The following is a 15172-nucleotide window of genomic DNA, read 5'->3' as shown; positions in this document are numbered from 1 at the left end:
TCCAACTGAGGGGGGCCAGGGAACAACGATTCAACAGAGTCCCTTTGCTGAGATACCGGCCTGGACTGCAAGGCTTCTAGTATCTTAGCCATAGTCTCAGAGAGTTTTGCAAACTCCGTCCCCGTCACTAGGACAGTGTCAACAGGTGGCTCCCCCTGGGCCCCTCTTAGCAGAGGCCCTGGCTGAAGAAGTGTCACAGGGGCCGAACATTGCACACAATGAGGGTCAATGGAACCTGCCGGCAGCTGGGTCGTACAAGCGACGCAGGCAGCATAATAAGCCTGTGTTTTGGCACCCCTGCCCTTTGTGGGCGCCATGCTATTGTTTTCCCTGAGTAACACAATAGGGTATATAGCCAGAATGAACTGTGCTCATACAGTGTGAAATATATACTATAAACAAATAATGTATCAATACACTACAGCACCAGGTGCTGCTTACCATCCGCCTAAAGCGGTTATGAGGCCACCAGAGACCGTGTCTGGGTCTTCCAGGGTTTGTCCCTCTCTGCAGCGTCGGAGGAGCTGACAGGAATGGCTGCGGCGTCCTGACGAGAGGAGGGAGCCGTGGTCGTGGCCGAGATGCTCACACTGTGCACAGTGAGGGGGGTGGAGTATGGAAATCATACTCCAGCCCTCAGTGCTGCTCGTTCCGTGCAGCGTCCCGCCCTTCCCCTGCCTGTCAGGGCTGAGGGCGGGAGAAAGGGAAACTAGGCCGCAAGCAAGCCGGGGACTCGAGTATAAGCGTGGCCGCCGTAAAAGCGCGGCCGACGCCGAAGTCCCCGGCGAACTACAAGTCCCAGCCGCGCCGCAGTTTCCCATGGCAGCGGCGGTTAGCGCGGTAGCCCCTACATATAAACACACTCAGCGACGCTGAGTGTGTAATGGCACAGTTTAACCCGGTCAGCGCCGCGGTCCCCGGTGCACTAGCACACCCAGCAAAGCTGAGGTGTTGCCGTGCGCGGTCCCCACAGGGATACAGAGTACCTTCACGTAGCAGGGCCATGTCCCTGAACGGTACCCGGCTCCTATCCAGCAGGCTCCACAGGAGTTGTGGATGAAGCACGGTCTCAGTGCCTGGAGACCGATAGGATCCCACTTCACCCAGAGCCCTGAGGGGGATGGGGAAGGAAAGCAGCATGTGGGCTCCAGCCTCTGTACCCGCAATGGATACCTCAACCTTAACAACACCGCCGACAAGAGTGGGGTGAGAAGGAAGCATGCTGGGGGCCCTATATGGGCCCACTTTTCTTCCATCCGACATAGTCAGCAGCTGCTGCTGACCAATCTGTGGAGCTGTGCTGTGCGTGTCTGACCTCCTTCGCACAAAGCAAAAAACTGAGGAGCCCGTGGGAGCACGGGGGGTGTATAGGCAGAAGGGGAGGGGCTTAACACTTTTGAGTGTAATACTTTGTGCGGCCTCCGGAGGCATAGCCTATACACCCAATTGTCTGGGTCTCCCAATAGAGCGACAAAGAAATAAAGAAAACTCCTTGAATGAGAAGGTGTGTCCAAACCTTTGGCCTTTGGTCTGAACTGTATGTATGTATGTATGTATGTATGTATGTGTGTATATATATATATATATATATATATATAGTGACGTGATGCTCACCCTGCTCTTGTAGGAAGATCATCCGGTCCAGCAGGATCAGGGTTTCCACCAGTGGGGCCAGCAGCAGGGCCAGACTGAAGAATGCCACCACTTTCTGGTGCTGGGACAACATGTCTTCTACTAAGGTGAGGCTGAGGGGGGCATCAGGATCTAAACCGATTCGACGCAGGCCTTTCTTGGCATATCTGAAAAAAAAAACCCGAACACAATGTCCATCAGCGCTGCATGTGTAAGTGAGTAGTGCTGGAAAAACCCTTTAAGTTTAGGCTTACTCTGTAAAAGGCAGCTTGTGAGCATTCTTGATGGTCTGCACCCCGGCGCGTTTCATGGTGGGATCTATACCCCGGATCACAGTCTCCAGCACGGCCCTGTAACAATGAATCCTTAATATGTCACTCTCACCTTTCAGGCGCTCTATGTAATCCTCAATGGCATGGCAAGCCACCTCTCTGGTCTTGTAGGAAAGTTTGTGGCCGGGGAGTCCAGAGACGCAGGAGCTTACAGGGTAGCCGAACTGTTGTAGGTGTGAGTCACTGCAGGGAGATGGAGCCAGGATGCCTGGAGGCTGCGGCACTTCACAAGTGGTCAATTTCATATAGCAGCAGGCAACTGAGGTGATGCCAATGATGTGGGGGCACCGGGTGAAGTGGCGCAGCATGGCGACGCTGAGGTCCCCGCAGGCATGGAGTCCGGTTAATATAAAGTTGTCCTTCTGAGTAAAATGGTGCTGGTCTAAAGAACTTACAGCAGCCGTTATTGGGTCTTGTGTATTGGTCGGACTCATATTGGATCCAGTATCTTCGTGACTCGTTATCTGATGTACAAATTCTTCCCACGAGGCTTGAGGGTCTACACAAGCCGAGACGTGACGTGGAGGTCTGGTTGACGTGATGCTGGTGATATCGTAAGCAGCGATCTTGAAGGAGATAGAAAGAAAAATGCATAAGTGAAAAGAATGAAAAGATATTGCTTGTCCCGTCCCCCAGCCATGACCGTACCAAACTAGACAAAAAAAAAAATGACAGGTTACAGGTAAAGTTGACTTCTAAAGGCACCTTTGTCTGCCTGTTTTGCTCCTTTTTCAGCATGTAAATGAGATCTCGGTCGAATTTGACAGCCATGGACACAAGGTTTTGGTCAGCTTCTACTGCTGTGACGCCAAGTCCCTGACCAAAGGATAAGACCCTTGACAGGTGACCCTAAAAAGACAATGTAGTGATGGAGAGGTGATCAGCAAGCATCCAGCAGTCATCTTCATGGATGGATAGTCAGATACACCAAGAACAATGCTAAGCACTCACATCCCATTTAAGGGGGTTATTTGAATTTTTATATATACTAGCTGTAGTACCCGGGCGTTGCCCGGGATAGTAACAGTCTCTTTCTCTTTCTGTCTCTTTCCACCTATCTCTCTGTCTGTCTCTCTGTGTGTCTGTCTCTTTCCCTGTTTGTCTCTCTGTGTGTCTGTCTCTTTCCCTGTTTGTCTCTCTGTGTGTCTGTCTCTTTCCCTGTTTGTCTCTCTGTGTGTCTGTCTCTTTCCCTGTTTGTCTCTCTGGGTCTGTCTCTGTCTCTCTCTGTATCTCTGTGTCTGTCTGTGCCTGTCTCTCTCTGTCTCTTTCCCCGTCTCTACAAATATGACAAAAGACTGATCCGCACATCCAACAAATGTGAGCAAGGTGCTAGCTGAAAAAACATTTCAACTACAAAATATATACAGCTGCACACTAAAATAACAATGAAAAAGGGAAACTCTAGTATTGATTTACAGCTATAGGAATATTTGAAAAAAGAGACACTTAGCTTATGTATTGGCCAATTCATGTGAGCCCGGTCACCACGGCAAGGTGCGTCTCTTGCGGCTCACATGCATTGGCCAATACATAAGCTAAGTGTCTCTTTTTTCAAATATTCCTATAACTGTAAAGCAATACTAGTTTCCCTTCTTTCCCCGTCCCGTTCCCTGTCTGTCTGTCTCTTTCCCTGTCTGTCTCTTTCCCTGTCTGTCTCTTTCCCTGTCTGCCTCTTTCCCTGTCTGCCTCTTACTCTGTCTGCCTATGTCTGCCTGTCTGTTTTTGTCTCTCTCTATCCGTCTCCTCACCGACATTTTATTACTTCACATATAAGGTTCTTATACTATGAATGTCCTTTGTTCCTATAGTAACCAATCACAGCTACTATTAATGACCTTTAGAACGCAGCTCCATTGACTTTAATAGAGGGAGGTTTTTTGGAGAATAACTGTAAAGCGCGGGGTTATATTTTCCTGTCAAAACATAATCTATGACGTTCCCTGAGTCACATGGGGTGTCTGTGCAAAAGTTTGTACTTGTAAATGCGACGGTGCGGATTCCTTTAGCGGACACACAAACACACACACACACACACACAGCTTTATATCTTAGATATTGTCGGATAGTGCATGTAAAAACAAGCACTTTTGCAACTAAAGGTCGCTTTACATGCTACGATTTATCTGACGATCTCATTAGCGATGTGACACGCCCAGATCGTAGTTACGATTTGCCGAGGTCGCTCATAGGTCGTTTATTAGCGGTCACATGTAACGATCGCACAAGCGACGCAAAATCGTTCAGCGATATTGTTATGATCCGGAACCATGGAAGATCACAATAGATCATTGGCAAAAAAGGTGACAAGAGCATTGGCAACTAATCTGGCCGCCATCCCCTTACTAACCATCAACACTAGAAGTAGCCGAGGGGTGAACTAACATCCTGTGCACCGCGAACCCAGCCTGAGAACTAACTATCCTGAAGGAAGGAAGGATGAATATCTCTCTGCCTCAGAAATAGACCGCAAAGGTATAGCAAGCCCCCCACATTCAAAGACTACGGTGATATAGGAAAACACAATACACAGATGGATGATAGGATTAGCAAAGGTGAGGCCCCACTGACTAAATAGGACAGGATAGGAAAGGGGCTGATGGTGGCCAGAGAAAAACCCTGCAAAAATCCAAATACCTGATAGTACAAAAAGTCCTCAGATCGCTGGATCTGAACTCCGTCCTATAGCAGGCGCTCTTGTCATACCAATGAATAGAAATCAGGAACAATTACGAATTCAAAAAGCAACAAACACATGGACTTATAGGAGCAATACTCCATAGCTGTAGTGTCAGGTTTCCGGGTTTTCCAGTCCTCTTTTGAAAAAGCTTGCCCTCGGTTAACATGGAGTTTTGTGTTCTGTTGCCCTACTTCCTGTCCAGCTGCTTAAAAGGCCGCCTCTAAGCTTAGTCCAGTGCCTGAGTATACTGCTTGCTGTGTGCTCCTGCTTTGCTGCTGCTGCTACTGGATTACCTTTGGATCCTCCTGAAAATCTACCGACCGACTCTGGACCATACCCGGTTTCTTCAAACTGTGCCCGGACTCCGTCTGCCGCCTTTTGTCAGCACGTCTGCCCGGTTTCTTCCGGTTCATAACCATTCTGGACTTTCATTCCGTACGGACACTTCTGGACTTTACCGCTTGCCCCTTGTGTCCCGGCTGCGGCGCATTTAGGCCTTCCGGGGTTGATTGCCGGACAGTCCCTGTATAGGGGTTCGCTCTGGTGGTCTCCCTGGGGGAGTCCGGTGCGTGGCCCCGGGAATCCCCTTCGCTCCGTTTCAGAAAGGTATTTTTATGTGTTTGTTATACTGTGTATTTCCGTTGTGTATCTACCGTGGTTACATATTATAAACATCTTGTACCACAAACTCGTCTCTGCTGATCATTGCCCTACGCTATCGAAATCCTCAAAACATACAATAGTATTACATGTAGGGAGCTTCCCAGCTAAGCAACTGAGAGGGAAGATTCCTGCATGCAAATAAACTGACAATAACCACAGAAAATAACAAACCCAGATAAGAACAAAAAGAACAAAACAATATAAGAAAGAACCAAGCACTTTTCTGGGGTAGATGTGGTCTGGAGCAGGATGAAGCAGGCTGGTAAACTAAAGAACAAATGACAACCGGCTCAGAATGCTAGCAGACCAAGGTTTAAATAGGAAGAGAGTTAGCAATGGAAACACCCATTGCTCCAGCACACCTGGTCTCTGTCCAAACCATTCCTGGCCACCAGAGGGAGCCTCACAGCAGCAAAAGCATAACTGACATTCACAACAGATATATTGTTTGACCAAGGCGGCCGTGTGGATGTTGTTCGTCGTTTGCAGGGTGTCAAACGTACCAATATGTCTGCTGCTACGATGAACAAAATTTTGAAAGTGAACGACATGTCAACGATCAACGATTTTCAACCTATTTTCGATCGTTCGGAGTCGCTAGTAGGTGTCACATGCAACAACGTCGCTAACGATGACGGAAGTGCGTCACGGAATCCGTGACCCCGTCGACATATCGTCAGATAAATCGTAGCATGTAATGCCGCCTTTACTGCTTATTAAAATTTGCAGCCGTTCTTGAGATATTAACACTTTTTTTCATTGCCAGCATGTTGTCTAGAAGACCGACCGCCGCTGCTGTCTAGCTTGTAAGCACTGTACTGAGGAAGGCTGAAATTTGGAGGTAACAATGCGCTCCAGCTCTGAAACAAGTACGTATAAGCTCGACAGAAAGGAAAACATGCGCAGTTCTTACATAATCCTATCTAGCAGCGGTGGTCGGTGTCCTAGGCAATATGCTGTGAACAAAAAAAGGGAATTTTGTTTACTTACCGTAAATTCCTTTTCTTCTAGCTCCTATTGGGAGACCCAGACAATTGGGTGTATAGCTTCTGCCTCCGGAGGCCACACAAAGTATTACACTTTTAAAAAAGTGTAACCCCTCCCCTCTGCCTATACACCCTCCCGTGGATCACGGGCTCCTCAGTTTTGGTGCAAAAGCAGGAAAAAGAAAACTTATAAATTGGTCTAGGGTAAATTCAATCCGAAGGATGTTCGGAGAACTGAAGACCATGAACCATAAGAACAAATCAACATCAACAACATGTGTACACAAAAGAACAAACAGCCCGAAGGGAACAGGGCGGGTGCTGGGTCTCCCAATAGGAGCTAGAAGAAAAGGAATTTACGGTAAGTAAACAAAATTCCCTTCTTCTTTGTCGCTCCATTGGGAGACCCAGACAATTGGGACGTCCAAAAGCAGTCCCTGGGTGGGTAAAAGAATACCTCGATAAAAAGAGCCGAAACAACGGCCCCCTCTTACAGGTGGGCAACCGCCGCCTGAAGGACTCGCCTACCTAGGCTGGCATCTGCCGAAGCATAGGTATGCACCTGATAGTGTTTCGTGAAAGTGTGCAGACTCGACCAGGTAGCCGCCTGACACACCTGCTGAGCCGTAGCCTGGTGCAGCAATGCCCAGGACGCACCCACGGCTCTGGTAGAATGGGCTTTCAGCCCTGAAGGAATCGGAAGCCCAGAAGAACGGCAGGCTTCAAAAATCGGTTCCTTGATCCACCGAGCCAAGGTTGACTTGGAAGCCTGCGACCCCTTACGCTGGCCAGCGACAAGGACAAAGAGCGCATCAGAGCGGCGCATTGGCGCCGTGCGAGACACGTAGATCCGGAGTGCTCTCACTAAATCTAACAAATGCAAATCCTTTTCATATTGGTGAATTGGATGAGGGCAAAATGAAGGTAAGGAGATATCCTGATTGAGATGAAAAGTGGACACCACCTTAGGGAGAAAGTCCGGGACCGGACGCAGAACCACCTTATCCTGGTGAAATACCAGGAAAGGGCCTTTGCATGATAGCGCTGCAAGCTCTGACACTCTACGGAGTGAAGTAACCGCCACTAGAAATGCCACCTTCTGCGAAAGACGTGATAGAGAGACATCCCGCAGCGGTTCAAAAGGTGTTTTTTTGAAGAGCCCGTAGAACCATGTTGAGATCCCAGGGTTCCAGCGGATGCTTGTAAGGTGGGACTATGTGGCAAACTCCCTGCAGGAACGTGCGGACCTGCGGAAGCCTGGCTAGACGCTTTTGAAAAAACACGGAAAGCGCCGAGACTTGACCTTTGAGAGAGCCGAGAGACAACCCTTGTCCAATCCCGATTGAAGGAAGGAAAGAAAGCTGGGTAAGGCAAACGGCCAGGGGGTAAACCCCCTCTCAGAGCACCAGGCTAAGAAGATCTTCCAAGATCTGTAATAGATCTTGGCGGACGTTGGTTTCCTGGCCTGTCTCATAGTGGCAATGACATCTTGAGACAACCCTGAGGACGCTAAGAGCCAGGACTCAATGGCCACACAGTCAGGTTGAGGGCCGCAGAATTCAGATGGAAAAAAGGCCCTTGAGATAGCAAGTCTGGTCAGTCTGGGAGCGCCCACGGTTGCCCCACCGTGAGGTGCCACAGATCCGGGTACCACGACCGCCTCGGCCAATCTGGAGCGACGAGAATGGCGCGGCGGCAGTCGGACCTGATCTTGCGCAACACTCTGGGCAGCATCGCCAGAGGGGGAAATACATAAGGCAGTTGAAACTGCGACCAATCCTGAACTAAGGCGTCCGCCGCCAGAGCTCTGTGGTCCTGAGACCGTGCCATGAATGCCAGGACCTTGTTGTTGTGCCGAGACGCCATGAGATCGACGTCCGGCGGTCCCCAGCGGCAACAGATCTCTTGAAACACGTCCGGGTGGAGAGACCATTCCCCCGCGTCCATGCCCTGGCGACTGAGGAAGTCTGCTTCCCAGTTTTCTACGCCCGGAATGTGAACCGCGGAGATGGTGGAGGCTGTGGCCTCCGCCCACAGCCGAATCCGCCGGACTTCTTGGAAGGCTTGACGACTGCGAGTGCCGCCCTGGTGGTTGATGTACGCAACCGCCGTGGCGTTGTCCGACTGTATGCGGATCTGCCTGCCCTCGAGCCACCGATGGAACGCCTTGAGGGCTAGATACACTACCCTTATCTCCAGAACATTGATCTGAAGGGAGGACTCTGTCGGAGTCCAGGTTCCCTGAGCCTTGTGGTGGAGAAAAACCGCTCCCCATCCTGACAGGCTCGCGTCCGTCGTGACCACAGCCCAGGATGGGGGCAGAAAGGATTTTCCTTTTGACAGAGAAGTGGGGAGAAGCCACCACTGAAGTGAGGTCTTGGCTTCCAGAGACAGAGAGACGTTCCTGTCTAAGGACGTCGGCCTCTTGTCCCATTTGCGGAGAATGTCCCATTGGAGAGGACGCAGATGAAATTGCGCAAATGGAACTGCCTCCATTGCTGCCACCATCTTCCCCAGGAAGTGCATGAGGCGCCTCAAGGAAAATTGATGATCCACCCGAACCTCTGGAGAGTCTCCAGAGCAACGGTCAGACTGTGTTGACAAGCCACCCGTGAGGGTGCCTTGACTAGGAGATCGTCTGGGTAAGGGATCACCGAGTGGCCATGAGAGTGTAGGATCGCTACGACGGATGCCATGACCTTGGTGAAGACCCGTGGGTCTGTCGCCAGGCCGAAAGGCAGTGCCACAAACTGAAGGTGTTCGTCCCCGATGGCGAAACGCAGGAAGCGTTGATGCTCTTGAGTGATCTGCCATGGAGATAGGCATCTTTGATGTCGATTGATGCTAGGAAGTCTCCTTGGGACATCGAAGCGATGACAGATCGGAGGAATTCCATGCGAAACCGCCTGGTTGTCACATGTTTGTTGAGCAATTTGAGGTCCAAAACGGGACGGAATGAGCCGTCCTTTTTTGGCACCACGAACAGATTGGAGTAAAAACCGCGACCGCGTTCCTGAAGGGGAACGGGGATCAACACTCCTTCTGTTTTCAGAGTGCCCACCGCCTGAAAAAGCGCAACGGTCCGTTCGGGGGGCGGAGATGTTCTGAAAAAAAAAACGAGTCGGAGGACGAGAGCTGAACTCTATCCTGTAACCGTGAGACAGAATGTCTCTCACCCATCGGTCTTGGAAATGTGGCCACCAGGCGTCGCAAAAGCGGGAGAGCCTGCCACCGACCGAGGATGCGGTTTGGGGCGGCCGACGACCGCATTAATCTCAGCCAGAGAAGCTGAGATAGCTTGGAGTGCCCTCACGGCTGCGAAGGCCGGAGCAAAAGATGCGCCTATGGCTTCATAGATGGATTTCATCATAAGCTTTATTTGCCTGTCAGTGGCATCCATGAGAGATGAACCATCTGCCACTAATACTACGGATCTAGCCGCCAGTCTGGAGACTGGAGGATCCACCTTGTGACACTGAGCCCAACCCTTAACTACGTCAGGGGGGGAAAGGGGAACGTGTGTCATTAAGGCGCTTAGTAAAGCGCTTGTCCGGAAAGTTCTGTGCTTCTGGACAGCCTCTCTGGAGTTAGAGTGATCGAAAAAACGCACTCCGTGTACATTTGGGAAACCTAAACTGGTGTTTCTCCCGCTGTGAAGCCGACTCCTCCATAGGAGAAGATGGAGAAGAGAGGTCTAGCACCTGGTTGATGGACGCTATAAGGTCATTTACTATGGCGTCCCCTTCAGGTGTACCAGATTGAGAGCAACGTCAGGTTCAGAGCCCTGAGCTGCGACCTCCGCTTCATTCCCCCGAGAGTCCTCAAGCTGAGACCCCGAACAGCGTGATGAAGTTGTGGAAGGTTCCCAGCGAGCCCGGTTAGCCTGTCTGAGGCCGCGGTCCGTGTCGGAGTTCTCACCGTGGGATCTGGGTGTTACCCCAGGAGCCCCTTGTTGTACCGACCCAGAGGGGCCTGGGAGCGATGAACTCACAGCGCCCTGGCCCTGTGTTACCGGTCTGGACTGCAAAGCTTCCAGTATCTTAGCAGCCCCTCTGTTCATAGACTGGGCCATGGAATGTGAAAGCGACTCAGAGAGTTGCTCAGACAAACGTGCAAACTCTGTCCCTGCCATCTGTGCAGTGGAAACCGGTGGTACCACCTGAGCCGGCAGCCCCTCTGTTCATAGACTGGGCCATGGAATGTGAAAGCGACTCAGAGAGTTGCTCAGACAAACGTGCAAACTCTGTCCCTGCCATCTGTGCAGTGGAAACCGGTGGTACCACCTGAGCCGAGGGTCCCACCAGTGCCGGAGGCTCCGGCTGAGTGAGTGCCCCAGGGGCCATTCATTTGCAATGATAGGTGGAACCTGCCGGCAATATAGCCGCACAAGAGGTACAGGTTGCAGAGAAAGCCTGTGCCCTGGTACCCTTATGCTGTTGTCACCTCTTAGTAATCAGCGAGGGTATATAGCCAAAAACAAATAGTGCTGCCGAACAGTGAAATCATATACCATATATATATATATATATATATATATATATATATATATATATATATATATATATATATATATATATATATATATATATATATATACACTTCGGCACCCAAGGGTGGCCAGCACCCGAATGGGAAACTGGTGCCCCACAGTGCACAGTGAGGGGGGAGGAGGATACCAAGTATGCTCCAGCCCTCACTGCCGACGTCCCGTCGGCCGTCCCGTCGTTACCCCTGACTGGCAGGCCCGGGAACGGGAGTATATGGTACTAGGCCGCAAGAGCCGGGGACTAAAGTAAAAAACGCGGCCGGCAAACAGGCGCGGTCGGCGCGGTAGTCCCGGTCTCACAAACCACACAGCAACCGCTGCGGCGTTTGCAACCCAGGTGCTGCATGCAGCGTCCCCAAAGGGGACACAGAGTACCTTATGGATGCAGGGCTCTGTCCCTGATGATGTCCAGTCTCCTGTCCGTCAGAATCCCCCAGGGGCTGCGGATGGAGCCCGGTCCCAGTGCATGGCGACCGGTTAGGAACCCCCTCTCCCATTAGCTGCAGAGCACATTCTGAGATTCTCCACCGGCAGAATCATACTGAGAGCCATATAACAGTGGCTGCCGGCGTTCCGAGGGGAGGAGGGAGCCGAGGGCGGAACCACAAAAGTGCGGGAATCTGCGCCCCATAGTGAACAGTGAGGGGGGAGGAGGACAGCGAAGTGTGCTCCAGCCCTCACCGTCGGCGTCATACCGACCGTCCCGCCCTTCCCCCTGACTGGCAGGCCCAGGGGCGGGAGATTAATACACTAGGCCGCAAAAGCCGGGGACTAAAGTAAAAACCGCGGCCGGCAAACAGGCACGGTCGGCGCGGTAGTCCCGGTCAAAAAAACCACACCGCAGTCGCTGCAGCGTCTGAGGCCAAGGTGCTTCATGCACCGTCCCAAAGGGGACACAGAGTACCTGTAGATGCAGGGCCATGTCCCTGACGATACTCAGTCTCCTGTCCGGCAGATACCACCAGGGGCTGCGGAGGGAGCCCGGTCCCAGTGCCTGGATGACCGGTTAGGATCCCACTTCACCCAGAGCCCCTAAGGGATGGGGAAGGAAAACGGCATGTGGGCTCCAGCCTCTGTACCCGCAATGTGTACCTCAACCTTAACAGCACCGCCGACTCAGTGGGGTGAGAAGGGAGCATGCCGGGGGCCCTGTTAGGGGCCCTCTTTTCTTCCATCCGATATAGTCAGCAGCTGCTGCTGACTAAAATGTGGAGCATTGTGTGAATGTCAGCCTCCTTCAACACAAAGCATAAAACTGAGGAGCCCGTGATGCACGGGGGGGTGTATAGGCAGAGGGGAGGGGTTACACTTTTTAAAGTGTAATACTTTGTGTGGCCTCCGGAGGCAGTAGCTATACACCCCAATTGTCTGGGTCTCCCAATGGAGCGACAAAGAAAAGGAATTTACGGTAAGTAAACAAAATTCCCTTTTTCTTTGTCGCTCCATTGGGAAACCCAGACAATTGGGACGTCCAAGAGCAGTCCCTGGGTGGGTAAAAGAATACCTCAATAAAAAGAGCCGAAAACGGCCCCCTCTTACAGGTGGGCAACCGCCGCCTGGAGGACTTGCCTACCTAGACTGGCGTCTGCCGAAGCATAGGCATGCACTTGATAGTGCTTCGTGAAAGTGTGCAGACTAGACCACGTAGCTGCCTGACACACCTGCTGAGCCGTCGCCCAGTGCCGCAAAGCCCAGGACGCACCTACGGCTCTGGTAGAATGGGCTTTCAACCCTGAAGGAAGTGGAAGCCCAGAAGAACGGTAGGCCTCGAGAATCGGTTCCTTGATCCACCGAGCCAAGGTTGACTTGGAGGCCTGAGAGCCCTTACGCTGGCCAGCGACAAGGACAAAGAGCGCGTCTGAACGGCGCAGGGGCGCCGTGCGAGACACGTAGAACCGGAGTGCTCTCACTAGATCCAAAGAGTGCAAATCCTTTTCACACTGGTGAATTGGATTAGGGCAAAAGGAAGGCAAGGAGATATCCTGATTTAGATGAAAGGGGGATACCACCTTAGGAAGAAATTCCGGGACAGGACGCAGAACCACCTTATCCTGGTGAAAAACCAGGAAGGGGGCTTTGCATGACAGCGCTGCAAGCTCAGACACTCTCCGAAGTGATGTGACCACCACCAGGAAGGCCACCTTCTGAGAAAGACGGGAGAGAGAAACATCCCGCAGCGGCTCAAAAGGCGGCTTTTGAAGAGCCGTTAGAACCCTGTTAAGATCCCAAGGATCCAACGGACGTTTGTAAGGTGGGACCATGTGGCAAACCCCCTGCAGGAACGTGCGGACCTGCGGAAGCCTGGCTAGACGCTTTTGAAAAAACACGGAGAGCGCCGACACTTGGCCCTTGAGAGAGCCGAGGAACAAACCCTTGTCCATTCCAGATTGTAGGAATGAAAGAAATGTGGGTAAAACAAACGGCCATGGAGACAAACCGTTACCAGAGCACCAGGATAAGAAAAGTTGGCAAGACCTGTAATAGATTTTGGCGGACGTTGGCTTCCTGGCTTGTCTCATGGTGGCAATGACATCCTGAGATAACCCTGAAGACGCTAGGAGCTAGGACTCAATGGCCACACAGTCAGGTTGAGGGCCACAGAATTCCGATGGAAAAACGGCCCTTGTGACAGCAAGTCTGGACGGTCTGGAAGCGCCCACGGTTGACCCACCGTGAGATGCCACAGATCCGGATACCACGACCGCCTCGGCCAGTCTGGAGCGACGAGAATGGCGCGACGGCAGTCGGACCGGATCTTGCGTAGTACTCTGGGCAGCATTGCCAGAGGGGGAAACACATATGGCAGTCGAAACTGCGACCAATCCTGGACCAGAGCGTCCGCTGCCAGAGCTCTGTGATCCTGAGACCGTGCCATGAAGGCCGGGACCTTGTTGTTGTGTCTCGATGCCATGAGATCGACGTCCGGCATTCCCCAGCGGTGACAGATCTCTCGAAACACGTCTGGGTGAAGAGACCATTCCCCCGCGTCCATGCCCTGACGACTGAGAAAATCTGCTTCCCAGTTTTCCACGCCCGGGATGTGAACTGCGGAGATGGTGGAGCCTGTGACTTCCACCCACTGCAGAATCCGCTCGACTTCCTGGAAGGCTTGACGACTGCGAGTGCTGCCTTGGTGGTTGATGTAGGCGACGGCAGTGGCGTTGTCCGACTGGATTCGGATCTGCCTGCCCTCCAGCCACCGATGGAAAGCCAATAGGGCTAGATATACTGCCCTTATCTCCAGAATATTGATCTGAAGGGACGATTCTATTGGAGTCCAGGTTCCTTGAGCCCTGTGGTGGAGAAAAACCGCTCCCCAACCGGACAGGCTCGCGTCCGTGGTGACCACGGCCCAGGTTGGGGGGAGGAAGGATTTTCCCCGAGACAGAGATGTGGGTAGGAGCCACCACTGAAGTGATGTTTTGGTTGCAAGTGAAAGAGAGATGTTCTTGTCGAGGGAAGCCGAACTCTTGTCCCATTTGCGAAGAATGTCCCATTGGAGTGGCCGTAAATGGAATTGCGCGAACGGCACTGCCTCCATAGCTGCAACCATCTTCCCCAGGAAGTGCATGAGGCGCCTTAAGGGGTGTGACTGACTCCGAAGAAGTGACTGCACCCCCGCCTGCAGAGAAAGCTGTTTGTCCCGCGGTAGCTTGACTAACGCTGGAAGGGTATGAAACTCCATCCCGAGGTAAGTCAGTGATTGGGTCGGCGTCAACTTGGATTTCGGGAAATTGATGATCCACCCGAACTGCTGGAGAGTCGCCAGAGTGACGGTAAGACTTCGTTGACACGCCACCCGAGAAGGGGCCCTGACTAGGAGATCGTCCAAGTATGGGATTACCGAGTGGTCCTGAGAGTGCAGGACCGCCACGACGGATGCCATGACTTTGGTGAAGACCCGTGGGGCTGTCGCCAGGCCGAAGGGCAATGCGACGAACTGGAGGTGTTCGTCCCCGATGGCGAAACGCAGGAAACGTTGGTGTTCGGGTGCGATCGGCACATGGAGATAAGCATCCTTGATGTCGATCGATGCTAGGAAGTCTCCTTGTGACATCGAGGCGATGACCGAGCGGAGAGATTCCATCCGAAACCATCTGGTTCTCACATGTCTGTTGAGCAGCTTGAGGTCCAGAACGGGACGGAAAGACCCGTCCTTTTTTGGCACCACGAACAAGTTGGAGTAAAATCCGCGACCACGTTCCTGAAGGGGAACGGGAATCACAACTCCTTCCATCTTTAGAGCGTCCACAGCCTGAAACAGTGCGTCTGCCTGTGCGGGGGGTGGGGAGGTTCTGAAAAAACGAGCCGTAGGTCGAGAGCTGAACTCTATCCT

General features: G+C 52.1%; 1 protein-coding gene across 1 annotated transcript in view; it reads right to left on the bottom strand.

Moving 5' to 3' along the window:
* The window catches only part of LOC142258170 (methyltransferase-like protein 25B), a 46479-nt gene that overhangs the window by 6310 nt on the left and 24997 nt on the right, over nt 1-15172 (bottom strand). Inside the window, exons 6-8 of the mRNA XM_075330665.1 lie at nt 2670-2813; nt 1887-2530; nt 1615-1799 (exon numbers count right to left, since the gene is read on the bottom strand). Of these exons, the coding sequence (XP_075186780.1) occupies nt 1615-1799; nt 1887-2530; nt 2670-2813 (973 nt within the window). The remainder of the gene's footprint in view (nt 1-1614; nt 1800-1886; nt 2531-2669; nt 2814-15172) is intronic.

This window comes from Anomaloglossus baeobatrachus, chromosome 12 (assembly GCF_048569485.1).
Source record: "Anomaloglossus baeobatrachus isolate aAnoBae1 chromosome 12, aAnoBae1.hap1, whole genome shotgun sequence".
NCBI classification, from domain to species: Eukaryota; Metazoa; Chordata; class Amphibia; order Anura; family Aromobatidae; genus Anomaloglossus; species Anomaloglossus baeobatrachus.
Note: the sequence above shows the minus strand (reverse complement) of the source record. Positions and strands in the feature narration are given on the sequence as shown.